The 26,380-nt window shown below is 43.6% G+C and overlaps 1 protein-coding gene and 1 long non-coding RNA gene across 3 annotated transcripts; one reads left to right on the forward strand and one right to left on the reverse strand.

The window, feature by feature from the left end:
• Nucleotides 1-487: 487 nt before the first annotated feature.
• Nucleotides 488-26,380, reverse strand: TMEM38B (transmembrane protein 38B). Of its 2 annotated transcripts, XM_081176921.1 has the most exons (6): nt 25,744-26,109; nt 19,358-19,514; nt 13,527-13,711; nt 11,816-11,903; nt 5,388-5,505; nt 488-2,954 (listed from the first exon to the last, which is right to left on the reverse strand). In XM_081176921.1, exons 1-6 carry the CDS (start codon nt 25,853-25,855, stop codon nt 2,739-2,741), a joined length of 876 nt encoding a protein of 291 aa, XP_081033047.1. In that variant the 5' UTR covers nt 25,856-26,109; the 3' UTR covers nt 488-2,738. The 2 variants fall into 2 exon arrangements, with proteins under 2 accessions (XP_081033047.1, XP_081033048.1); XM_081176922.1 differs by lacking the exon at nt 19,358-19,514 and having other exon boundaries at nt 25,744-26,380.
• On the forward strand, nt 2,903-16,738 carry LOC308577072. The gene is made up of 3 exons (XR_014003411.1): nt 2,903-3,005; nt 7,518-7,600; nt 14,438-16,738. It is a non-coding gene; the product is annotated as an uncharacterized lncRNA (long non-coding RNA).

Raw genomic sequence — 26,380 nt, forward strand, 5'->3', positions numbered from 1 at the left:
AGGCAAATCGCGAACGAAAAAACCTTTCGTCTAGCGAGTTTTTTGTCTTGCAAGGCATTCGTCTTGCGAGGTACCACTGTATGCTTAAAATCTCAATATTTAGAAATCCCTTCAAACAGATGTTATGACCCATAACCAAACCCAGTTTTCTTTTTTAAAAAAGCTTAATTGTGTGTGGAACGGTAGCAGTGGCATTTCTACCATTCACTCAGGGTTGAATGCATTCATCAGAGAACGGAACGGATTCAATCACACTATTTATGTTATTCTTCATTCGATTTATATCCCACCTTCCCGGGGCGGCAAACGTCATGGCCTGGACCACCCCAGACCTCACAGCCAGGACTAGCAGAATCACGTCACAAGGCAATTTTAAAGACCAATTTTAAGTACATTAATGACAGGAACACGCCCCATGGAGCAAGAAAACATATTTGCGCGGCTCAATATTTGCCCATCACACTGCTAAAGGCGCTGAGACAAACGGTTTCCTTTTCCATTTCGTTTTAATAGCAGGGATTGAAAATGCACACTGCACCCAAATACAAAGCAGACCATTTTCTGGCAAACAACTGTAAATATCTTAACAGTAATTTCAAATACATTTTCACATTCGTTTGTGTAAAAGAACTACAGTGAAATTACTAGGGTGAGGTCGTCGTCGTCGTCAACAGCACCACAAAGATCTAGTAGCAAAGAGGGACTTGCTCAGCCCAGTAATACAAAACATTTCAGAGATTTTACTGGCACAAAAAGGTTGGAAGCGCACTTGCCTGCTGGTGTTGGTCTCAAGTACTTTTCAGCTGCCCTACCCCCTAATGAATTTCAGTATAATGGTAGATGGGCACTTGAGACAACAGTACACATTCTTTATATGGCAATGAATTACACTCTCCCAGAACAAAACCACTTTGAGAGAGAAATTTAGCTTTAGATTTTTAAAGGGCGGGGAAATTAAACCTTTAAAAAAAGCCTTCCTGAATTTATTTTTCAATGTAAAGTTACTTGTAAAATCATATGTTTATGTCATGAAATATTTCCCTAAAGTTACTGAAGTCCATTGATTTATGTGGGCCTACTCTATGATCTGAGGCAGATCCACATGATAACTTTATAGCACATCCAATACACATGTAAAGCACATGGCTTCCCCCAAAGAATCCTGGGAACCGTAGTTTGTTAAGGATGCTGGAAATGGTAGCTCTATTGGGAGGGAACTACAGTTCCCATGAGCCTTTGGGGAAAGTGTTTTAAATGTGCGCTGAATATGCTTTAAAGGTATATTGTGGATTTGCCCCTAGTTGGCTATCATCCAGTAGAGGTTAATTCCTACAACAGGGTGATACAGCTTCTGACAGCAAATACAGACCATAAACCATGTATTCTGGCCGGGCAGGTGATTTGGGGAAAAGGATGGAGACCTCCCGGAAGTTGGCCCCTTTCTATTTTTATTTCCTGCCAGGTGATTGGCAACACCACACAGGTGTTTTGGTACCAAGCAAACATCTGAATCGTGGTTCAATGTGCAAGTTTGTGTCTACAGCTAGCTAGCATTAGATAGGCTGATATACCAAATTATATAGGGAAAACCTGTCTAGTATACAATATCTGTTTCAATAAATAAAAGAGTGTGTGTGTACTGAAGAGGGGCCTGTTCTTACCATACTGAGTCTCTGACTGATTAAGTGGAATTGTTTGAAAAATCCAAAACGAAAATCCACAGCACTTGAGTTTCTTTGTCTCATAAACCCATCAAGGAAGAAGGAAGCTCATGCTTACAAATAATTTAATATCTAAGTGGTTCCAGTGAGTAAACGTACAAAGATTTGAAAACCCTGTATGGAAATTTTGTGAAAAAAGCTACAAGATTGCTTGTGACTGAAGCCAAGTGTGAAAACTTACAAAATTGGCCCTCAAGCACTGTTATATATATAAAATCGTTAGAATATTAAACTGGTTTAAATTTGATCACTGAAATTACTGCTTCTTTCAGTCACTGAATATATTACATTTTCACAAATTTGTTCACATTTCTCAACTAGATTAAAATCATGTATTAAAATATTGGGAGAGTAACCTCCGGTATTAAAGAATGAAAACACCAGGACACAATTCAGCCAAAAAATCAAGAACTTTCAAGTCCTAAATGCTCATGCTTAAAGCTCATCCATCAGATTTCAAGGTGCTCAGGTCTGCTGGATCATCTCCCGAATAAGTTATAATCAACATAAATAGTCATTTCTGACAATCACATTTCACTGGTGCCAGAAAATATTTCATCAAGCTTTTTAAAAGTTAGTATTTTGTTTTCTGAAGTAGAAAAACTATTTTAAGACCACAATAAAAATTCTTCATACAAGTAAAATCACAATATAATCTCTTCTTTTATCAAGTCACATTAGATAGAAAGAAACCCAACATGATGCATCTTGTCCAAGTATGAATTCTAGCTTACAAAAAAATACATTTTTAGAGGCTACATAGAGCCATGTGGCAGTTGCAGTAGTAGTTGTCAATAGTGCAGAAAGTGCGTGGGCAATGTAGCCTGAGCGAGCTTCACTGAAATGGGGGTTTGCACAGGAAACTTTGCACTATGCTTCTGGAAGCCATTTGCTACGTGAATTTCCTTATACACAATTGTCCTTTCACATTATTAGGAAAAAGAAAAACATGGCGTGTTTTTATAGGCATGTACAAAGAAGCCACGTTTGGCCACCCCACATCACATTCTAAGCTTTTTATTCTGTTTTCTTGGCCTGTCTTCTCTTAACACTGTCGCTCGTCTCTCCAGCTGTCGTGCGGTCGTAGTCTGAGGAGGCGCCATTGTAAGGGACTTTGGCCTCGCTGTTACAAGCTTCAGGGCAAGGTGGGTGAAGACCAAAGAGGAGGCCAAACAGCACCTTCTCAAACGGAGCCAAGGGAGTGAAAGCATTATCCGTCAGCATCATGATTACCTGAAACAAGAAGCACAGCAAGGGGCATCAGCTCTCCAACAAGATTTACAGGTGTGCGTACTTCTGCATACCTAGGGAATACCCAGGTAGAAACCATTCGCTTACTTTTGGGCGGTCCTGTTTTCCTTCCAAATAGACCATCATGTGATCACCCAAGCTCGCAATTAGAAGGAATGGTTATGGGCTATCTGATGTGCTATTCCTTGCATTTATACATGTTACATCACGATGCCATGAGCAACAACCCATACATAAGAATTCATCTAATTCCACAATAATTTTTCCATTTTTAGATACAAACCAGGACCCAAGTTAAGGGAAGAATATCAAACACAATACATATTTCTCGCTAGATCATGCAAGCAAACACTACTACTCAAAATTGCACAGTTATACTTTTTAAAACTGACATTAATACTGTAATTCAATTCATATCTTCACTAGTAAATACTCTCTCTCTCTCTCAGAATCACCTAGCATGCAATTCTGACATGGCTGAAGCGAAGGCAAAGTTCCTACTGATTTCACAGACATAAGGTCATGGGTTCAATCACCCTTTTGGGCAACCTGCATATTCCTGAATTGCAGGGGGGTTGGTCTAGATGCCTCTTGGGGTCCCTTCCAACTCTACAATTCTATGGAACTAAAACTAGGTAGATATCTTCTGTACAAAGAACAATTAATGTGACCATTTGCAAGTTTAAAATTGCTGCTTTACCTTGCAGGCTCAAGGTAGTTTGCATTTGTTAAAAACAAACAAACAAATGGTGTATGATAAATAATACAACCCCAGGGTGGCATCTAAGAGATGCCTGCCCGCTTGCGTGGTGCGACTTTCAGGTTCTCTTCTCCCTCTTCCAGCCTCCTGCATGCTTCCAAAATCTACCTGGGGGTCCTGTAACCCCCAAGAGCAGCTTTTGAAGGCATAGGAAAAACTAGCACATTTCTAAATATCGTGAATCCTCAGTAGACCTTGCCACTGGAATCCTAAGAGTGCTAATAAATAGCACACCTCGACAGAATATGAGCACTGCAGTGGCCCTCGACATGAGAAACCACAGCCAGGGTTGGCAGAGGGTAGCAGTAGTCATGTGAACTGGTCCTTGAAATTAAGTAAGTATCTCATCGGGTTTTCAAAAGTGAAGTTCCCCCAAACATTCCTAGAGGGCTTCTTTCTGTTCTTCTGGCCTTTCTAGAGGACAGATGCAGATTATAGTCGTACCTTGGTTCTCGAACAGAATGTGTTCCAGGAGTCCATTCGACTTCCAGAACTGTTCGAAAACCAAGAAACGGCTTCCGCGGAAGCTATGCCGGACGTTTGGCTTCCGAAAATCAAAAACTGGAACACTCACTTCCGGTTTGCGATCGTTTGGGAGCCAAAATGTACGAGTTCCAAGAGCGTTTGGCAACCAAGGTACGACTAATTAGTTACCGCCACCATCCAAAATTTTCACCACTGATTCCCCCCCCCCAAATGCTTTAAACAGGAGGGGACGGTTGTCCTTCTACAGCCCAAGGGACACGTTTCCTCTTGGTCAATCATCAAAGGGCGTGGCCAAGGCAAAAGTGGATGTGGCCACCCCACACAGACCACAATGCAAGCACCGTGTGCCAGGACCTCCACAAATTGCAGGCCTGTTTGCTCCCCCCCCCTGATTTACTGCCTCCCCCCCTCCCTCCTACTGTGAGGTGCCCTGCTGCAATCCCTCCACATGGGACTCAATACTGCCAGTACCAAAGATAGCTAGGCAGGATGGAAAGCAGTGCTCCAACAGTCTTCTTGGTGCTAGTGCAGCTCTCAATCCGAGAACTGCTTTCTAGGAAGGGAAAGTAAGTGAACTGCTGGGAGAAGAGGAACCGGAGCGGATCAGACCACACTGGATACAGAAAGAGCACTCTGATCTGCTCCAAAGTTTCCCAAGTGCCCAGGAAACACCATAGCAGATCAGAAAGCTCCTTCCTGTTTGGATCTGTCCTGGCAGTTTTGCTGATACTGCCTCTTTGGTTCACAGCAGCGCTTTCTCTCTCTCTTTCCTGAAGGTAGTTCCTACATTCATTCATCACATGCTGCCTTTCGCCACTGCCGCTGACAAAAACTGTGGGTTCTTGAGGTCACAACAAGCATTGGGGAAGCTGGACCAGACTCACAGGCCAGTAGTTCACCACCCCTGTTTTAACTGTTACCACACAATTTGGTATTCAAACTTCTAGTTATTGGAGAAAGAAGAGTTGGTGCAGGAATGAACTTTTTTAAAAAAGAAGACTAAGATCAGGGTGCCGATTTTATGTAATTATAAAACAAATCTAATATATGAAGCATTAGATGCATTACTGGAACCATCAGTACAAAAACATGCACAAGTTTATTTAGAGTGCCTGTAAGTGACTCATGTCAGCACAACATCAAGCACCAAGAAGCCCCAAAATTCTTACCTTTGTGATTACCAAGAAGGAGGTGTAATACAGCATGAGATTGGGCTTTGCTACTGGAAGAAAAGAGATGTGCTGCATTGTGAAGAGTACGGCCCCTATCAAGCTTATTTTCACAGGGCTGGGGGGAGGAAAGACACAAAACATGTCAGGCATCATTTCTCAATTCCCCTCTCCACCCTCAAAGAAGAGTGTAAATCTCTCAACACTGCTGTTAGTTTTCATTAATTTGTCAAGATCTCCCACCATCAGCGGCCCAGAGGCATTTGGGTTCTCTAATAGGGCTGCAAAACTTCTAATCATTAAACGAAACAGCTGAAGCTTTAGCTAGCTGGCAGGCGAAGAGGGACGTCAATTGACCGGCTGGAAGTTAGGGGCACGGGTGTTCAATCTCCAAAGCTCTTTTGGCTTTGGTGAACAAAGAACAAAAGGAAAATATTAAAGATGACCATCCCTTCTCAGAACATGTGACTCCCTTTATTAAGTCATTGTTTTAACTTTTTAACTCAGTAACTTTTTTATAATCACCTGTTTAGGTAGTATATATACATTACTGGTGTGGTTTCTACCCCTCTCATCAAGTAATGTATGTAAAATCAAACATAACAATTAAAATGAAAACTGGAAAACCAAGCAGCAGAAAAATAAAGGCAAACTCCCCCAAAGACAACAAAACCTAGTTGTCTTAGTGGGATAGGAAAGTTGAAAATAATTTCACATCGGGCAACCAATGTGGCTCTTTGCTTTCAGATAGTACTGTACATGGGTAGAAGAGTCTAAAAAGCCCGGAACTCGAATTATCATGGCCCTCTAATGGCTATGGTGGCTTATTTACCAGCAGTCATGTATTTATCATTAACTCTGGAAGTGTACATTCGATTCTGACCCAACTAAGCTTCCTTGTTTCTAGAATAGACTGCAGGCAGGTGATCCAAACCTCTGGAGCAGTAACAGAAAGGCAGCTTCTGCTTCTTATGAAAGCCTGGCTTGAAAGCATGCAAGAATTTGAAAACAGGGCTTGAAAACACCTCTTAAGCCTCAGAGAGCTTCATATGGGAGGAAGCACTTGATAAGAATCCCAAGACCCAGAATTCAAAGGTCTTTATAAGCAGATAATGCAATGCCGGATTCCACCCACAGGTTTATTTAACATGTAACACAGCTCAATGAGACTTGTTGAGCAGAAAAAGGGCAAATGATTAACCAGCCAAAAAATCCATAATCGGGTTGAAAGCGCTGCAACAACACATTGCTAGTCTTGCTAAGAAATAGATCTGGATTTTATACAACAGAAATGAGAATTCCTCCGTTTTCTACCGCGATGCACCTGTCTTTCCCAAATCTTTACTACTACTTCCACTTGACATTTTATAAGAGCGCTTTGCTCAAAACACTTCACAAACATTCGTCCCGCTAATCCTGACACCATCTCTGTAAAGTAGCATGGCAACATTGCAGACAGGCATGCCATGTTGACAAACTTACTGAATAAAAGCTTGCCCAAGTCAACCAGTGAGTTGATGGCTGGAGATTGTAAAAGAACAAAGCTCCTGCCCTCTGCAGAACATAAAACTTTTCCCTCCTAAAAAGTAAGGGGAAATGTGTGTGCGTCTTATGGAGCAAATGCAGGTGGGAGGCTCTGCTCAGCGCTCCCTTTAAAGAGCCGCGTGGAGCGTGTGTGCGGCTCGTGGGGGCTTCTCCGCGAGGTGAGAGAAGGGACTGATGGGCTGCCCTTCTCTCTCCTCGGGGAAAAGCCAGCTCCACGCAGCTCTTTAAAGGGAGCGCTGAGTAGAGCCTCCTGCCTGCAGTCACATCTGGGATGCATACAGGCTCTGCTCAGCGCTCCCTTGTAAGGGCTCCCTTTCGCCCCTCATCCTGCTTTGCTGGGAAGCCAGCAGAAGAGGCGCTGTGCAGCTATCACTTTTGCTCTGCTGGCTTCTCAGCGAAGCGGGAGGAGGGACGGAAGGGTTTAAAGCAAGAAAAGCGAGAGCCGCTTACATGCTCTGCGCAGAATTTTTTTTTTCTTGCTTTCCCCCTCTAAAAACTAGGTGCGTCTTATGGTCAGGTGTGCTTTACGGAGCAAAAAATACAGTAATTGTTTAACATGCATTTGTCTTCCCCTTGGTTCACCAGGGAGATCTCTGCCAGCACCCTATGAAGCAGGCCCCTTGTTAAAGGCACTTCGAAAATTCCCAAAACTGTGGCTTAGAGAAGAGGTAGGTAACCTCACGCCGGGGGGTGGGGCAGAAATCCCCCCAATCCATCTTATCTAGTCCTTTCTATGGTCTCCTTGGCCTCTTCTTCCCAGGACACACCCTGCACTGCCTGTCCTCCATGCCCTCAAGTGCTTTGCCTAGCTGGAAGGTGTCTCTGAACTTTGGCACTGCCTCTTGCTCACCTGGATGGAGTGGGAGGTGTGTGCCAAAACCTCTGACTTTTGGGTGGCCGAAACATACAAAAGAGGCACATCTGTTGCTCTAGTCTAGCCACAATTGCCTCTGGCCCTGCTCAGCATTTGTAGGCAGTCCGCCGGGGAGGTTTCACATGAAGGAATGCCACCCTCTGGCTGAAAAACAAGTTCCCCACTATAGGAACCTTAAAGATAAAGGTACCCCTGACCGTTAGGTTCAGTCGCGGACGACTCTGGGGTTGCGGTGCTCATCTCACTTTATTGGCCGAGGGAGCCGGCGTACAGCTTCCGGGTCATGTGGCCAGCATGACTGAGCCGCTTCTGGCGAACCAGAGCAGCACACGGAAACGCCATTTACCTTCCCACCGGAGCAGTACCTATTTATCCACTTGCACTTGACGTGCTTTTGAGCTGCTAGGTGGGCAGTAGCTGGGACCTTAGAAGTTCCTAAATTCTCCTTAGGAGCAATGTATAATCCAGAACTAAATTGCACTGTGCAGTAATAGAAAACATCAATCTATGTACAGCCCTTTTTAAAATCCTGAAGTTCTCAACTCAGTGATATTGTCGCAAGAGGAGCTCCTGAGAAACATTTCTCCTTTCATGAGCTTCAAGTTTCCTCTCTTAAAAACATGCAATGCTCTGCCTTGCATTGACCAGCATATAGCTTTAAGAGAGGAAAAAATACATCTGCGGCATGTTAAAATGACAAAAATTGCATTTCTCTTCACAGCTGAAGGATTTAGGTCACCTACAAACACCAAACAACAACAAAAGGCAGCTCATACCACAAACACACACAAAGCGGGTGGGTCAAGAGGGAGAAGAGACAACGCCGACTTTTGGCAACAGCTCTGCTTGCGTTGCTGTGTTTCTCTCCTGTCATTCTTTATTACCTAGGATAGTGGCTGGAAGCAGGATGCCTAAATGCTTTGGCACTCCTGCTGCTTTTATCACACTAGTAGTGGCAGCAGTCTTTTCAAAATAATCACTTCCGCAAAGGAAACCCTGCCAGGAAGTCAGAGAGGAAGGGCAAGGGGGCTTTAAGATGCCCACCATGAGCTCGTTTCCCCCTCTGGAGGAGCAGCTGGGGCCTGACAGCCTGCTCCAGCTCTTTTTGTACTTCCCATGGCAGAAGTTAAATTGGGAGTGATTTAACATTCCCAATTTAGCTTCTGCAAACCTGAGCTGAAAGCTGTAACTCAAGCGGTATTCCCCCGTGCGCCAGAGGCACGCTCTGAACAGCATACTAATGCGGCTCGCCTTCTTGAGCAGGCTCTCGCATCCCCACAAAACCTGAACTTTTCGTTCCCGATTAATTTCAGTTACTGCTTTGAAGCTGACGTTTTGTCAGACACTGGTGAAGCGCCCGTCACTATGACTGGCAGGGTGCTTTGGGGATGCGTTCAGCAAAAGGCAGGGCTGGTGGCACACATTGAAAGGACCCCTGACAAGATTTCCCTCCTGCGCAAGACTAGGGATAAGGAATGCACAAATCTGGGTGGTCTACAGCTACTATTCCCATCATCACTGATCGCTAGCCATGCTGAGTGACGCTGGTGGGAGACTAAAGTCCAACAAGGGTCACAGGTTCCCTACCCGTGATGTACAGTGTCAGGATTGGGGTGGTAAACAGGTTTAGCTCTCGGCAGAGTTTAGTCCTTAAGAGCAGAGTTTTAACTTTTATTTTGCAACCAGATGAGTGACTGATACTATTTCCCTTACCTAACAAATCACACGAGGTTATCCCTGCTGTTAAGGTTCAGTTTGTCTGCCCTATTCCCACAAACCCGGTAATCCCTTGCATCAGTAGGTGGGACAGGAAAAGGATTTACAGTTGCAATCGAAATGATTCAAACCACCCCCACCCCCATTTGCAAATCAGGTTTATAATAAAAATTTGCAGACTTTCAGCTGTTTGCAACGAGCAAATCAAACAAAAGCAATTGAAATAGCTGAACACAAACAGATGCTTCCAGTAGTTCCCCCAGTTCAGCTGAAATTGTAACTTATGCTCGCTTCTCCAGTCTCACTATTATTCAACCCCCCGCATTGCAAACAGCTGAATGTCTGTAAAGTTTGATAATAAACCTGATTTGCAATAGGAGCTGAATAATTTCGACTGCAACTGTAGCTATTCCCCAGACTCCTGTTGCCGATGAAAGTCAAAGAAAGACTATTTTTGATTTATATCCCACTTGATCTGCCTAACACTAGACCAGAGTTTCCCAAATTGGGATCTCCAGCTGTTTTTGGACTACAATACCCATCATCCCTGACCACTGGTCCTGCTAGCTAGGGATGATGGGGATTAGAGTCCAAAAACAGCTAAGTTTGGGAAACCCTGCACTATACTCTTACAGTTTGGAAAGGACCACTTCCGATGAAGCTATATTTGCTTCATCTATCTTGGTTTTCAAAGCACAGAATGAGAGTTAGACCCATGCTGTTGTCCAATCCTGCACTCAAGATGGCAGCTTTAGCGTTTCAATCATGGTTTGTTATAACCCTGGTTTTCCAGGTACATCTGAATTCAGAAACTGTGGTTTAAGGCTGCAATTCTATACCTCCTCGCCTAGGAATAAGTTATATTGACTTTATGCCCCAAGTAGGCATGTATATGGAAGAGCTGTCAATTTCAGTTTACTAAGCAGGATATGAAACATAAACGGGGGGGGGGGGGGAGAGAGAGAGAGAGAGAGAGAGAGAGAGAGAGAGAGAATAGGCTGAGCTTCTATTTATTAGCCAGCATGCAACCCATCACCTCTTCCAGGCAACCGTTCAAGGGTTTCATCACCTCGCTGGGAATGGAAGAAGGGGAAAGAAGTCTGGGATAGCTCAGTCGGTAGAGCATGAGATTCTTAATCTTAGGGTCATGGGTTGGGGGGAAAAAAATCCTGCGCTGCAGGGGATGGGACAAAATAACCCTTGTGGTCCCTTCCAGCTCTACAATTCTATGATCATATGGCCTAGCTGGGTGTCGTCAATATACTTCCAAACTCTGAATGAGTGCTTTTAGCAGCTTCATTTTAAATGATAAGAGGCATAAAATGCAGTAGGTCGCAGGACAAGTCAACAGCCATGGTGATCCCCAGCGGAAGTCACTGCCAGCGTCTTTACTTGAGAGGCCCCATAGGGCTCTTCAATGAAGCTCTCTGCTGCCTTGTTCCTCAGCTCCCCTTCCCTGTGGGCAGTAGTGCAGACAGGTAATTTAAGATGAACTTCATATGAAGTCAATAGTACTTACTTCTGAGGAGCTGTGGCTTGCAGCCATAGACTCTTCATCATCTTTATGTGGTTATATGTGGACTGCTTTGCTCACTTTCCCATGTGATAAACCACAAGAATACAGAGCACTCTAGCGCTCTGTATTTGCCCAGTCCTACCCAGGGATGCAGGTGGCACTGTGGTCTAAACCACGGAGCCCAGGGCTTGCTGATCGGAAGGCTGGCGGTTCGAATCCCCGCAACGGGGTGAGCTCCCGTTGCTCGGTCCCAGCTCCTGCCAACCTAGCAGCTCGAAAGCACGTCAAAGTGCAAGTAGATAAATAGGTACCACTCTGGCGGGAAGGTAAACAGTGTTTCCGTGCGCTGCTCTGGTTTTGCCCAAAGTGGCTTAGTCATGCTGGCCACAGGACCCGGAAAAACTGTCTGTGGACAAATGTCGGCTCCCTTGGCCAGTAAAGCAAGATGAGCGCTGCAACCCCAGAGTCGTTTGCGACTGGACTTAACTGTCAGGGATCCTTTACCTTTATCTTTTTACCCAATTCATATAGAGCAAAACTAATAGGTTTTCTAGAAACCAATACTACAACATGTGACAGTTTGGTAGCAGATATTTTGGGGTTCCTCAGCAGCAAACTGGCACAGACAGTTCTCCCTCCAGGCAGAAAGTTTGAAGTGCACTAATTTATTATAGAAGAGTCATGTTACTGAAGAGCTACTCATACAGTGCTACTTTCAATACAAAGAAGAACATTCCCAGGACTGTGCCAATTGTTACGTGCTTTTCATTGACTTACTAGGACATCTTCAGCAGTTCATTAGTTTCTGGCTTCCACACACCTCTCACTAACTGCTCAAAGTTAGATATTAGGCCGCCCCCAGCTCCTGCAATTCAACAAGAAATTATTACATGCATAAAATTGGTTCCAGAAGATCTGACGACACTCAATTCTGCTTCCAGTCACGACAACTGCAAAGCTGCTCACGTCCCTTTCTAAAAGGAGCAGGATATGGCCCTCAAGTTATAGGCACAAATGGAATGACCTACTTCACAATTTTTGAAATTGGGTCCTCAATTTGAGACTCATTTGAAAGCATCCTATTGTCAGGGGAAAGCACCTAATATTTCAGGGGGAAAATTAATTCAACAAGGATCTTAAATTTTGTCAAAGCTTAATAATAATTAATAATAATAATAATAATAATAATAATAATAATAGAGGCAGCAGCCAACATCGCCTGGTATGCTGGAGCTTAGAATTTGTGATTGTCCATTTAGTAAAAAAAAAAGCTTCAAGAGAGAGAGATTCCTATATCTTACTGAAGTTAAGCACAAAATCTCTTCTTGCTTACAAAGCAATAGCAACACAGAGATTATGCGCCCATTAAGGGCTCATAGAATGAATTCTACTCTTCCCTGTGACTACTCCAGAAGAAAGACACCAAACTCAGCCCTATAAAAGTCTCACAAAAGTTATTAGTCTACAAAAAACATTTGACTAGCCTACTGGGACCTGGCAGAGGAGGGACAAACCAGTGTTCTGTTTTTAAACACCATGACTGCAACTCTTGAACCTTTTTTGAAACACCCATCACTTGTCAGCTCTCACCAAAAGAGTCTTTTGCAGCACACATATGGAAGAGGATGTGAAAGCTAGCAGTTTAGTTATATGTAACTAAACCAAACTGGAGCTACTGTAGTATATTCCCTTTCCACCATTTCCAATGTTTACATTTTTAAAAAAGGATGAAAAAGCACAAAAACACTCCCCTGCCCTCACGTCCACTGTGCTGACCTCCCCATCTCCTACCTATGGATTGCTGCCTTATAATTTGAGCTTTAAACAAACCTGTCAGAGCTGACATAGAAATATAAATGCCCCTGCTAGTGTTATACCTGGCAGAGGTGGAATTCCGTAATAAAATGAGAGAACCTATAAGCAGCTCTCATCCAAGAACAGCATTTGCCAGTAAAACTGAAAGCTAAACTAGGGACATTTTATTCAGAGGCCACATAAACAGCAACATGTGACAAAGGCTGAAACCTTAGGCACAAGTTCTTTTCCTCTGGAGGATGGAACTAAACTTGAGCAGGATTGGGCTTCATGGCTCTAAGAAGCAGCCAAGAAGGGGGTGGCAGTGGTGGGAGGGAGGGAGAAGAATACATTAACAGGATGGATTTAAACTGGTTTTTCTTCTAAGAATGGCCTCGGATGCAATACCATTTCATAGAACAGTGGTGCCTAATCCACACAAGCCATGTACAGTCCGCACACACCTATTTTTGTGCCCCCAAAATGTCACCCGAAATGCCCATGATTTTTGTGAGCCGCCCCAGTGTCCTTTAAAATAATAATAATTGGCCATACTGATTTATTTTACAGAGGGTTCACTATGTGTCAATGCAGCCCATGGCCCCCTCAAAAGATTAGCAACCACTGTCCTTGAGATTCCCCCTTAAAATTTGAAATGTTTTTTAATATATATATATTATTTTTTATACATTACCTCTGGCCCAGCCAACTACTATCATGATTAACCAGACATTTTTGTAGTGCTGATGTGCATGTGCAATCCCGCCAGTTATTTTCCACGTTCTAGTCACTTCCTTCATCCCTGCAAGCAGCAGTCGTATAGGTAGAAAACAGAAACAGCGGTAGGCTAGATCACGCGGACAATAAAATACAAGATACCTAAAGAATTGGGGAAAAAGTTTGAACCTTAGCTACTTCGCAATGTTTGCAATGGAAGCATGCTGACAAAATGAAACAAACTGATAAAGGCCTTTTTTAAAAAAGCTAGATGTTAAGAAGTCATCGCTGTAGTATTATGGCTATCAGTCACTTTAAACCATAGTTAAACTAAACTATGGTTTAAATGTGAACATGCAGCGTGCTGCTGAAATTGTGGGCATGTGGCTCCTTCCCTGCTCTTTGGTTAAAAACAAACACACACAATTCCTGTAAAAAAACCAAAAAAACCAACACCTCATTCTTTGTGGTATATCAAGATCTGGCCTTTTAAAGAAGTATATAGCATTAAAAATAAGTCACATCCATTGTGTCTAGTCCACACGTATCCCCTTAATATTACACTTCTAATGTACAAATGCAGCATTTTCCTAAAGCCCCCAAATTTGGGGAAAATAGGCTAGGAGCCCGAAACATGCATTCACCAATGCTGCAATTGCATGAGTAACTCTCTCCACATACCTATAGGAGCAGGGGCAATTACATGAGCATTTTGTCTAGCTCTGAACAATCTTTCCCTCCCATTCACTTATTGAAAGATATATATTCCCTCACTGTTCCACCCCAGCACAAAGGTTGAACAATTATAAATAAAGGCCTGGTAGGCAGCATTTTACTCGCTTCCTCCTAATCATCTATTGCTCTCCCCTTTTGCCTCTGCCTCTACAGGCTCCTTTAACAAAGAGACATCATTTTCATTACCATCTCCCTCCCACTGCCAAATCTGATTGAAAATCAAGCACGTCGGCTGACACAGAGTGAACAGAGATGCTGCTGGTTTACTGTCAGGATCAGAGGAGATCTCTTCATCAGGTTTCACCAGCCTTCTCCCATCTCTCTCCATCAGCGTGCCAAAGGAATAAGCCTTCCTCAGATTCCTGCTCATGTGCCAATGGAAGCTCAAAGGGCCAAGCATCTCTGCCTTCCTCAATCCGCACAGATATGCTTTATTATTGCAAGCCAACAGTTGTGACTTCACTATATGGACTTTGCTTTTCCCCTTCTCAGAATCCACATACGTTTCTTAACATCTATATTTAATAATAATAATAATAATACGCAGGGCTTCAATTTAGCATGCGAGTTGTCAATACAATAGACTCTCCCTAACCTCCAGCAGGTGCATTGGGTGAAAATCTTTTTAAAAATAAGCTTACATTTGGAAACATTGTACAATGTTTTTTTTTCAGACAGGTCAAATTATCTTTGCTTATGAATCAGATCTTTCCCTAGCACCCTAGTGCAAAAGTCTTCAACAGGAATTTGCAATGCCAGACCTGCCCTCCTAGGAAACACCAGTGGATCCAGCTGCCCACCTAGGAGCAATAGGAGCCAGTGTTTGAAATTCTGCACTTTGCACCTGACTATTGGCCATTTGCAACCAGGTGAAGATGCCCGGGTGCCAGGATGCCGCCTGATGTCTCCACCACCTGGAGGTGCATGCCTGAAGATCCTTGGATCTTGCCTGTTTCTACACACAAGCAACACATCCTGCAGAATTTTGTCCATTATATTTTATCTGCACAATCAGAATGGATTTCAGGAAACAAAACGTTGTATTGAAAAACGGCAACTTGACATTTAAGGAGCCATTTGGCACCTAGGCTCACATATCTGAGTGTTTAACTCTGACAGGAGCAGGTGGAAAAAGTTGTTTCTCTGTGGGTCTGTTTGACAAGCACAGTCTGGCAAACCACACAGGGTAGTCTGAACCGCCGCTCTCCACCCTCTCTCAAATTTGCCTGTAAAACTAGTCGCTGGCCAGGGATCTATAATAAATTAGGAGACTGCTCAGTGGTGATTTTGATCTCATTAGAGAAGTGGTATTACACAATATTTGCTCATTACCATAAACCTGTGAAATCCCATTTATTTTTCAAGGGAGAGCGGACACAAGAAGAAGAATTGGAGGGGAACAGCCAGCTTTTGTTTTTCCAGTTTTCTTCTGGGCCTTCACAACTCTAGAGGCACATTCCTTTCATGCAAAGTCATAGCAATGCATGTGCATAATTGTCTCTGCTGCATAGGAAGAACAGCAGATTCCTCATTATGTCCTAGTCAGAGGGGAAAATAGTATATAGTATTCAAATCAGGCACTTATAATAAATAAGACTGGCTCTTGTAGAATGCAAGAGATGTTTCCAATAGGTGCCAGTAGATGTCACTAGTTGACAGCCATAACAGAATCTCTATTAGCTTGGCTTGTTCAGAGAAGGGAAAAAGTTTCTTTTATTTTTATTTTTTATTGATAGTTACAATAACAAAAAAACACGAAACAAACAGAATAGACAACGTCAAAGTAACATAAAAAATAAGAGAAACAGCAAACGAAAAAAGATATCAACCTAAAATACATAAAAAACAAAAAAAAGTACACAAATCTTGACTTCCCTCCACCTGTGTATGACTTCCTTCTTTCTCTTTTATTTTAATTGTTGTGTTATCAATAATATTTTGCCTTTATACCTTTTATACCCAACTTCTCCTTGTCTTTACCCTGTAAACTTCATTCATTGCATATCAACATGTTTATGCCAGAACAATGTTTTTTCATGTACTCCTTTACACAATCCCACTCTTCTATCAGTTTTTTATCTGATTGTCCTCTTATCGCTGCCGTAAGTCTTGCCAGAACTATATATTCACAAAATTTAATTTGCCACTCTCTTACTGATGGAATTTTTTCTCCCAGTGAAGGGGGAAAGTTTCATTTCAGATTTTATGCAATACGGAGGCAGCATTCTACACAATTCTAAAGTCGGCTGTATTTTTTATATGCAATAACAACATTCCTAAATGGTCAGCTGCTGAAGTCAATAGGGCTCATACTTCAACATGTAAATGAGTGAAAACAAAGCATTTCACACTTGTCACTTGGGTTCTTGGTTTGTTCTGTGATGCATCTGACAGCAATCTTCAGAACTTTCCTTCTGTTTTGATGGAAGCATCCACACACCACTTCACACATCAAGGGGCTGCACCTTCTCCAATCCAATTCCTTGTGAAGCATTTTCAGAGGATGAGAGGGGAAAGGTTTAAACACCTACTTCTCAGATATATTAAAAGATTCAACTGCAGAAAACAGGACCCTGATAGTGCATTTGCCATGCTTACTTTTAATAATTATAGCAGTGTCATTAACCAAGGTCATATAGAATCCCTTGCACCAGAGGTGGCTAGCACTCAGCTTGGGGTCCTGATGGGGCCCCAGAAACAACTGCTGGGGGGCCACAAAACCCCACTGTTTTTCTGCATGGGCACAATCTATATGTAAGAAAAAACAGGAGTTCCTCATGATGTATATAGCACAAAATCAGTATGTTGTGCATCCCAAATACACCAGCAAGGCGGGCAGGGTTTTTTTTTGCTGGGGGGGGGGGACTCACCTTCCCTAAATGCTTTAGGAAAACTGCTTCTTATCCTAATAGATGCACCTTAAAGTAGAGATGATGGTGAATGAATATACATTCAAGCTATCCTATTAAGGATGGTGGCATCCTTTAAGTGTGATAGCAAGAAACAAGGCAATGAAGTTATTTTTTTCCCTTGGCCTTAATTTGCCTGAATAACTGGAGTGTTTTATCAATCAATCAGTTAATTTTAATAAGGCACCGTTTAAGCCTGTGGTTATTGAATAGCAGCTTCGACTATACCTCCCTATAGCTTCTTCCTATGCCAAGCAATGGATACGGCTTAGAACGGCATCTCATAATGAGATTTTTGGATTCTAGGACGAGTATAGGATGACGGTAAACACATGGACTTGAATCCTGAGGAGGGGTTACATTGTCACCCATCTACCTGATGCATCAACAGGACCCACCAACTTATAGGGACAGGGGTTTTGGGGCGGCAGGGTGCAGCAGGCTGCAGAGTGAAGCAAAAGGCCATTCCATGAACACCAACTCTGTTCTGTTTACGGAATAAAAGTTAGGGTCTGAGCCAGAAAATGCATGCTTTGTTTTTCAGGCCAGGAGACCCAATTATTCTGATTAATGGCGACCTAAATCAAAGCACATTCTCATACCGATGAACTTCTAATAAGATGATGTTAGTACTGCTTAAACTGAGAAACTACTAGTGTGAAGGAAAAACTCCCAACCAAAAAAAAAAAAAAAAAAAAGACCTCACAAGCATTCACCCCACCCCACCCAAATGTGGGTTAAGAGACAGTGGAAGAGAGTTGCATCCATTCCACAGATAGTTGTCACAGCAGCTAAAGAAGGGCTAAGATTCATAAATTCAACCCCAACTCAAAACTGTTAATGAGCTTCACTAATTAGGAAAAAGTCCGAAAAGGAACAACATGTACTTTATGCACGCATAAAAAGATACTGTTCTGTGCCAGTTATGAACACTGCTAAGTCCTATTACTGGGCCTCACAGCTAGTTGGAAATTCACATGGAGGACAAATCTAGCTCACAGTAATTACTAGCTTGCACGTACCAATTTTCTGCCTTTCTCCTAACTCCAATGTTCTGAAAGACTAGAAGTGTAGTGTTCAGAGTACTGGACTAGGACTTGGAAGACCAGGGGTCAATTCCCCAGCTGAACCTACTTCACAGGGTTGTTGCGAGGATAAAAGGGGTAGGAGGAGAGCCATATATGTCACCTTGAGCTCCTTGGAGGAAAGGGGGCTCTAATACGCACAAAAATGCAAATCTTAATGCGGTAAACTGAATGACTGACTTCCATTTACCAAGGTAAGCAGCCAATCTGACCTATACTTACTAGAAGCTGAGTTTCAGGTAAGTAACTAAGACTGCAGCCTTTGTGAGAAAGGCGTCAATGACAGCATTCAAAATGAACATGAAAACAGTAACTGCTCACTTTTACTCTGAGCAGGGCAAGCCCCATTTCCACTTGAAAGACAGACGTACCTGCCAGTGTTCTGAAGTAACAGGTCTAACCCCACAATTGAGACAGGATGTATTATTGCCTTTAAAATTTTTTTTTTCCTTTAGTGCAGCGTTTTATTTTAGTCAATCTAACATACACCCAGTGCTCTTTGGTTAAAAATAAAAACCATGTAAAACAGCATGGGGGCAGGGAGACACACAAGAGAAGAGGGTTCCTGACTTCACAGGGATCAGCTAGTCAGGACTGTGAAGAGCACACTATATAGGAAAACCTGCAGATTATTCACCTTCCCCAAGCTACACCATGAACCAAAATAACTATATGTACATATTGTGTCAAGTGCACCAATTGCTCTTTTTATGCACGTCTATATAAACACCCAATTTTTAGCATTTGAATAGTTTCTAATTACAGGTGCAACACTGTGCTAACTAATTGATTAAATTGAATAAAAACCTTTTTCAACGAGGTGCCCAGACAACAACTTGTATCAAAAAGCATATTTTAAAACCACCAATTGCAGACACCCAATTCTCTTGGGCCCTGAATATTTTTATTTATTCATTCATATGCAAAACTATGCAGATTTAATCTATTAAAACTCACACAATTAACTGACCTAGATTCTTTGACTCGGATGGCAGCTCTAAAACTCTGAAGCTGCATTCCATGACTTTGAGCACAGATTTAAGTTTTAGGCAGCATCCTTCATCGTAAAAGCTGCTTACCAGACTGACGAGGCAAGTAAGACATTTGTGGTGTTGGCAAGAAATCCAACTGGAGGTTCTGCAAGCATCAGCGAAGATAAGATGGAGCCACCAAAACAGTAAAGCATTGCGCTAAACCAGCATGCAATTGGGCTGCGGTATGATACGTCAACTGCTCCTGGAACAGTAGAAAAGACAAAGTATAAGTAGTTCAAACGTCTCACCTACAGAAAGAGCAAAAACCTGATCACAGGTCAGCACCAACCACCACCCTCAATAATTTTCAGGTCATCCAGTGGGGTGCAAGTTTGGGGACCACTGTTCCTATCAATGTAGTTCATTAATTTGCTTCACACGCCCAAGAAATACCAAAATGGGTTTAAGCATTATTTATGAAAACAGTATATAAAGCGTGATCTCCAACGTTAGCCATACTCTGAGCAAACCTATTGAAATAAATGGATTTTTATTTAGTTCAGTGTGTTTCTTATTACTGAATAAAGTGAATAAAGCTGGATGCTGCCCAAAGTATTTGAAATGGCATCACGAGTGTGACCCGTCATTGTGTCTTTCCTGATATAACACCCTGAAAACTTCCTAAAGATGACCCTAAGGATCAAGTGACTCTTTGAAAGAACAAGAGTTGGAGCACAGGGGTCTCTGGGGCAGGATAAGGAAATGAGAAGAATTTGGTTGGGGATGCCTTGCAAAAGCAAAAGGGCCTGACCATTCACCTTTGGATCCAAGCCAATAAACTCATTGCCCACCCAGAGCTAAAGCATACAGAATAAACTGTCTATGGTCAAAATCCCAAGAACACTTTGAGAGAGCAAATCCCACTGAACATAGAGCTTACTTCTGAGTAAACATACTTAAAATCCCATTGTCAACCCCATTGGTGTCATTTAAGATTTCTCCTTAACTGGCCTCCCTGTTGGGTTCTAAGCCAACCTTATAAGAAGACTTTTGTTTGATTTGTTTGCGGCAAGGACCAACTCCAGGCCACAAGGCAGAAAAGGTTTTCCACCCCTGCCTTCTTTTAGGCCACAAATGGCCGGTACAGGGGGTCTTTGCAGTCAACTAGCAAAAAAGCTGTTATGAACTTTGTTTGCAAGGTTGTTCCAAGATTGGTCCACATTCAATATGTAAAATAAAAAAAATCCTTCCAGTAGCATCTTAGAGACCAACTAAGTTTGTTATTGCTATGAGCTTTCGTGTGCATGCACACTTCTTTTATATTAAAGAAATGTTTTATTTTGTTTTGACTATGGCAGACCAACACGGCTACCTACCTGTAACTATTCAATATGTACTTATCGAGCATGATGAAATACTGTGCAAAGCATACAGACCCCTCAACAATCAGCTACTACGTGAATGTCAAAAAAGAAGATGGTTTACAATGGTCCAAGTAATAACAGCACCATCATAGCACCAGAGCAGGTGCAAGGCTTCATTCAAAAGGACCAACCCAGCTCCAACTCTCTACAAAACATTCTACTACTGCAAATGCAATACTATTTCAATTTTTAACAAAACTTGCTTTCTTTACAATAGTATGAGCATAAGAAAGCAGGCAAGTTAAGAAACTGGTATTATGTAGAAAAGCCAATTTTAATGGGAGAAAACAGAAATGATCAAGTGGTTTGCTTTCAGTAATCCACAAGTAATTAGATGCAGCCACTAATTACCTTTCCTTTAAACTGCCTTTAATTCATACCAAAAAATGAGGATCCAGTTAGTTGGTGCACATGCAACTTAATTCTTTGGAATTACTTTTGTTAAGCCAAATTAAACATAGTTTGTATCAGCAATATCCAAATATAAATTGTCATGCTTTAATATCTGCACTGTATGTCACAATGAATATTAGTGCTGAGAACCCATCAATATTCCTTCTAGCATTAAAGCTGCAGTTAATTAAGCTAAATTGTGTGCTTGACAAGGGAGATAATTATCTGGATGAACTATCAGATTTACCTAATTACAAGTCTGGAGCACAAGCTATTAAGTCCAAATGCCCTATTCACAAGTATATATTTACAAGGATTTGTGAGGTCAGAAGACAGGCACATATTCCTTAAGTCTAATTTCCACTACTCCAAAAAAAAATCAAAAAAAAAATCTGGCATTGAGAAAGATGTTTTGATATATATCAGGAAGATGCTCCAAATTCAGAGGAACAGGGGCTAGTGGATTAGTTGCAGGTTTTCTCTCCAAGCAAGAACAGCAACAAGTGAAGACTTCACCTTCCCAGAGAGACCAGGAAACTCAGACTTCCAGAATCATGCCTTAATGTCCAAAATTATACAGGTGCAAGCAATGATAACTTCTCCCTGCTACTCCTATGCTCACTTCATGGTTGTGATGCTGCTGCATCATTAAGCCATAGGCAATCCTGTTCCAAAGGGGTCAAGCGAGCACCACCACCAACTGCGCTTCCAGCTCCTTCTGCATCTGGTCCTCTGCTCTGCCACTTTCAGCTGGAAAGTCTTGCCGAGCTGGCCTGAGTCTCCGGTCCCCTTCAGCTTTTGGTGTTCCTCCCTGGCCCCCTATGCCTCTTATGGTAAGTAAAGGTAAAGGGACCCCTGACCGTTAGGTCCAGTCGTGGCCGACTCTGGGGTTGCGGCGCTCATCTCGCTTTATTGGCCGAGGGAGCCAGCATACAGCTTCCAGGTCATGTGGCCAGCATGACTAAGCCGCTTCTGGCGAACCAGAGCAGCGCACGGAAACACCGCTTATCTTCCTGCTGGAGTGGTACCTATTTATCTACTTGCACTTTGATGAGCTTTTGAACTGCTAGGTTGGCAGGAGCAGGGACCAAGTAATGGGAGCTCACCCCGTAGAGGGGATTCAAACCGCCGACCTTCTGATCGGCAAGTCCTAGGCTCTGTGGTTTAACACACAGCGCCACCCGCATCCCTCCTCTTATGGTACGTCCCTTCTTTATACCAGCCTTGCCCAACTAGATCCATGAGCCAAGCATTGCATTGGAGTAACTTAAGATGGCAGATGTTCACCATGGATGAGAACTGAGCTTGGCTCCCATTCAAAAGCACCACCACATTCATCACTGCAGCATGTCCAGGCACCTGGTGGAGAGCAGCACTGCCACCAAAGCAGCGGTGGTGCAACAGCCACTATGCCATTTTCACCACAATCAGGACTGGGCCATGACCTGGTGTGTTGTTGTTGTTGTTTTTTTGGGGGGGGATGTCATTAGCACCATTCCCAAGTCTCTCTGAAGTCTGGAGCTACACTCCAGCTTTGATTCCCAGCCTTACACTCCAGCTTTGATTCCCAGGATTCTATGAGGAAGCCGCAACGTGTAAAAGCCAGTGTAAGACTGTGCTGCAAATACGTCCCTGGAGTCAAAGGAATCAATTTGTTTTTCTTTGGAGGAAAGGAACACTGCACATTATTTGTGGGTCCAAAAATTCAAGTTAATGATTATAGCATGGGCATGTTGTTACTATACTGTTATGCTACTTCAATGGCTTGCCATTTAAAGTTGCCATTTATAGCTATATTGTGGGTAGAATGATGAACTAAATTTAGTGTTTTGTATCATCAATCTGAACATGGTCTTGTCAGTTGGGTTTACCCCACTAATGATGAGACACCATGAAGGCATGCAGTGTGTGCTCCGGCCAAGTGGTGAAGATAAGGTTGCTAAGGGGCCAACTTCATGTCAGCACACAGCTCTGTCTTCTTCAAAATGAGAGAAAGCAGCTGAAGGATTCTGAGCAGAGAAGCCGCACGTAAGTGTGCCTATACCATAGAAGCATATCGCTTTCACTGTTTCCCCCATTCAGAATTTGCCTATAGCAGTTCCACTCCTGCAAAATGCAGGCAAATGAGGTGCATTTTCAACACTACCAAAGCAAAGTCACATAGTACTTCCTTTTGTCTGCCTAAACACACCTGTTTGAGGCTGAGGTGCCTCAATAGTACTTGTTGAGAGTCAAAACCATGGTGAACAGAGTGTCGTGGAAAGGGATATTTTTGTATACAACCATGATTGTATATAATCGTGAGGGCTATTATGGGCCAAGGAGAAGACTGGGGGGGTGTGACATGCTCAGATATCCCCAGTATAGACCCAGTTTTTAATTTCTGAAGAGAGATTTCAAACACTCTTAAAGGTTCTGAAATGGTCCATGGCAGACATCGCGAGACTCTACAGTGCATGGTTGGAGAACCTGCAGGCTTCCAGCTCTTGTGGGACTCCAGTTCCCATCAGCCCCAACCAGAAATGGTGGGAGTTGTAGCCCAGCACCTGGAGAGCTACAGATTCCCCATCCTTGCACTACAGAGTTTCACAACTTGTGCCCTGAAGCAGTTCAGACCCTAAAGCCACATGATGCAGCAACAACCTGGCTGAAGCCAAGCAGGTCTGGACTGGTCAGTACCTGAACAGATTACCAGACACCCAACAAGTGCTACCTGGAATTCCATTAAAGAAAGCACAGCATAACAAAATAAGAGTCATCACTTGAATCCATTCATTGATATGTGATGTTAGTCAAATCTGCTCCATACACACTCCAAATCCACTCTGCATACTGCCTTTATGCCAAAGCACTAAGCCAGTCGTATTTGTGTCATTTCAGCAACACGCTTTTGCCAGCCTTTGAAAAAACCCTGAATGTTTTTTTTGTGTGTGTGCAGCTTGGCATTTGCTTTAATTCTGCCAGCTGCTTTTAAATTGTGGTATTTCAATGTTCTTGTTCCCACTGGTTTTATTTTTAACTTTTGTAAGCCACCCTGAGAACCTGTTAATGCTATATAAATAAAAGCTTTTAGGACAGTCTGAACCTAGCAACAAATTTAACCTCTGGCAACAGCTGTTCTTGATACATGAGCTGATTTTGGTCTCAAAGTGCAGGGTACCATTCCTCAAACTGGTGCCCTCCAGGTCTTTGACTACAACTCCCACCAGCCCCAGCCGGTATGACCAACAGTTGCAGATGATGGAAGCTGGGAGCCCCAACTTCCAACACCTGGAGGGTCACAGGTTCCCCACCCTTGGTGTAAGGGGGGGAAAGTAACTCTGCACATGATCAGAAGCACTGTTGTTACTTCCAGTTAGAACAAAAGTCCTGCTGGATCACACCAAAGGCCTATCAGGTCCAGCATCCTCTTTCTCACAGTGACCAACCAGACGTCTATGGGAAGCACACAGGCAGGAGATGAAGGCAACAGTTGCTCTTCAGAAACAGGCATTGTTGTGTATTAGCTTTGAGTATGGACTTCCATACAACAAACACAGCTAACGGTCACTGGCAGAATCATAGAACTGTAGAGCTGGAATGGACCCAAGGGTCATCTAGCCCAACCCCCTATAGTGCTGGAAGCTAAAGCATCCAAGACAGATGGCCAAATCAACCTCTGCTTAAAAACCTCAAATGAAGGAAAGTCCATCAACTTCCAAGGGAGACTATTCCACTGTCGAACAACTCTTACTGTCAGAAAGTTCTTCCTAATATTTAGTCGGAATCTTCTTCCTTGTCACTTAAATCTATTGGTTCCAGTCCTACCCTCCAGAGCTGGAGAATACAAGCCTACACTATCCTCCATGTGACAGCCCTTTAGCTATCTGGAGGTGGCTATCATGTCTCCTTTTTACCAGGCTAAACATGCCCAGCTACCTGAACCGTTCCTCATAAGGCTTGGTTTCCAGACCCTCTATCATCTTGGTCCAGGGGTGCCAATAATGAAATATTGGGTGAGCCAGGTAAGCCCCACCCCACATAATTGATCTCATGGTGTTGCACACATACACCATTTGAATGGCAATGCCCATTAACTCAAATATTTTATGTGGGGACTGAAGACTCCTTTGCCCCTAGGAGTCGGCTCCTATGTCTTTAGTTGCCTTCCTCTGCATAACATCCCTTATTAAACTGTGGTGCCCAGAACTGGATGCAGTTCTCCAGGATACAATGATAAGACTTATATCCTCCATGAATTTACCTAATCCGGCTACCTGTCAAAGCCGTCAAACGAACCATGCATGCGTCTGTCACCAAATCCTATGGATTCAAATTTCATAAATTAATAATAATATTTTTATTATTATTATTTATCCCTCACCCATGTGGCTGGGTTTCCCCAGCCACTCTAGGCAGCTACGCAGCAGGCAAAAGTAACAAGTTTTGATGGACGTAATAATGGAATAGTTTAGTTCATGTAAAATATGCGTGGATTTATGGTATGCAAAATGAACCATGGAAAGAGAAAGGCGGCGTGGAGCTGAGCGAGCCCTCGCCTCGCAGCTAACCGTGCTCGCCCACAAGTGCGAAGGGAAGGCACTCTGCACATGCCCAAGAGGCACGGCCAGACGCGAGGGCGGGCTCCTCTGGCGCCGCCATCCCCGCTGCCCGCCCGCCTTCCCCCTCACTCACCCGGCTGCTCCTTCAGCGACAGGACGGAGGCCGCGTAATGCGCCAGGTCGAAGAAAGGGAACATGGGCAGGCGGGAGAAGCGAAGCGCCACCTGCCCCAGGAGCTCCTCCATCGCGGCGGACTCCGCCGCGCATGCGCCGGCGACGGATTTAAAGAGGGAACGTGAGGGGGGGCGGGGGAGGGCGAGAAGAGCCAAACGAGCGAGGGGCGGGGCTTAGAAGGGCCCCTCCGCCCGCTCTCTCTTCATCGCCTCAGGCCAAAAAGGGGCGCGAACGGTCCCAGTCGAACCCCGCGCATAGTTTTTTGTCCCGTACAAACCGCCGTCGGGCGGGAAGAGCGCTCGCGCCACGAGGGGCGGGACAGAGGTTGGCCCCGCCCCCTCTATCTCTCCCCCCCCAACGTTGCGCTGGAATGAAAGGCGATTGGCCGGACTGCCGCGCGGTGGGCGGGGACAGGAGGGTGGCCGCGCATTCAGGCAGGGACGCTCAGAGGGGGAGGCGGTGAGGGCCGGTCCTCCCGTTGGGGAAGGTGAGGCAACTGCCTCAGGCAGCAGAAGAAACAGGGGTGGCAAATCCTAATGCAGATAATTATTGATTTCTGCTCCCCCTCTGTACCTGATGTAGATCTTCAGTCTAGG

This window comes from Podarcis bocagei, assembly GCF_964188305.1.
Source record: "Podarcis bocagei genome assembly, chromosome: 17".
Classification (NCBI taxonomy): Eukaryota; Metazoa; Chordata; class Lepidosauria; order Squamata; family Lacertidae; genus Podarcis; species Podarcis bocagei.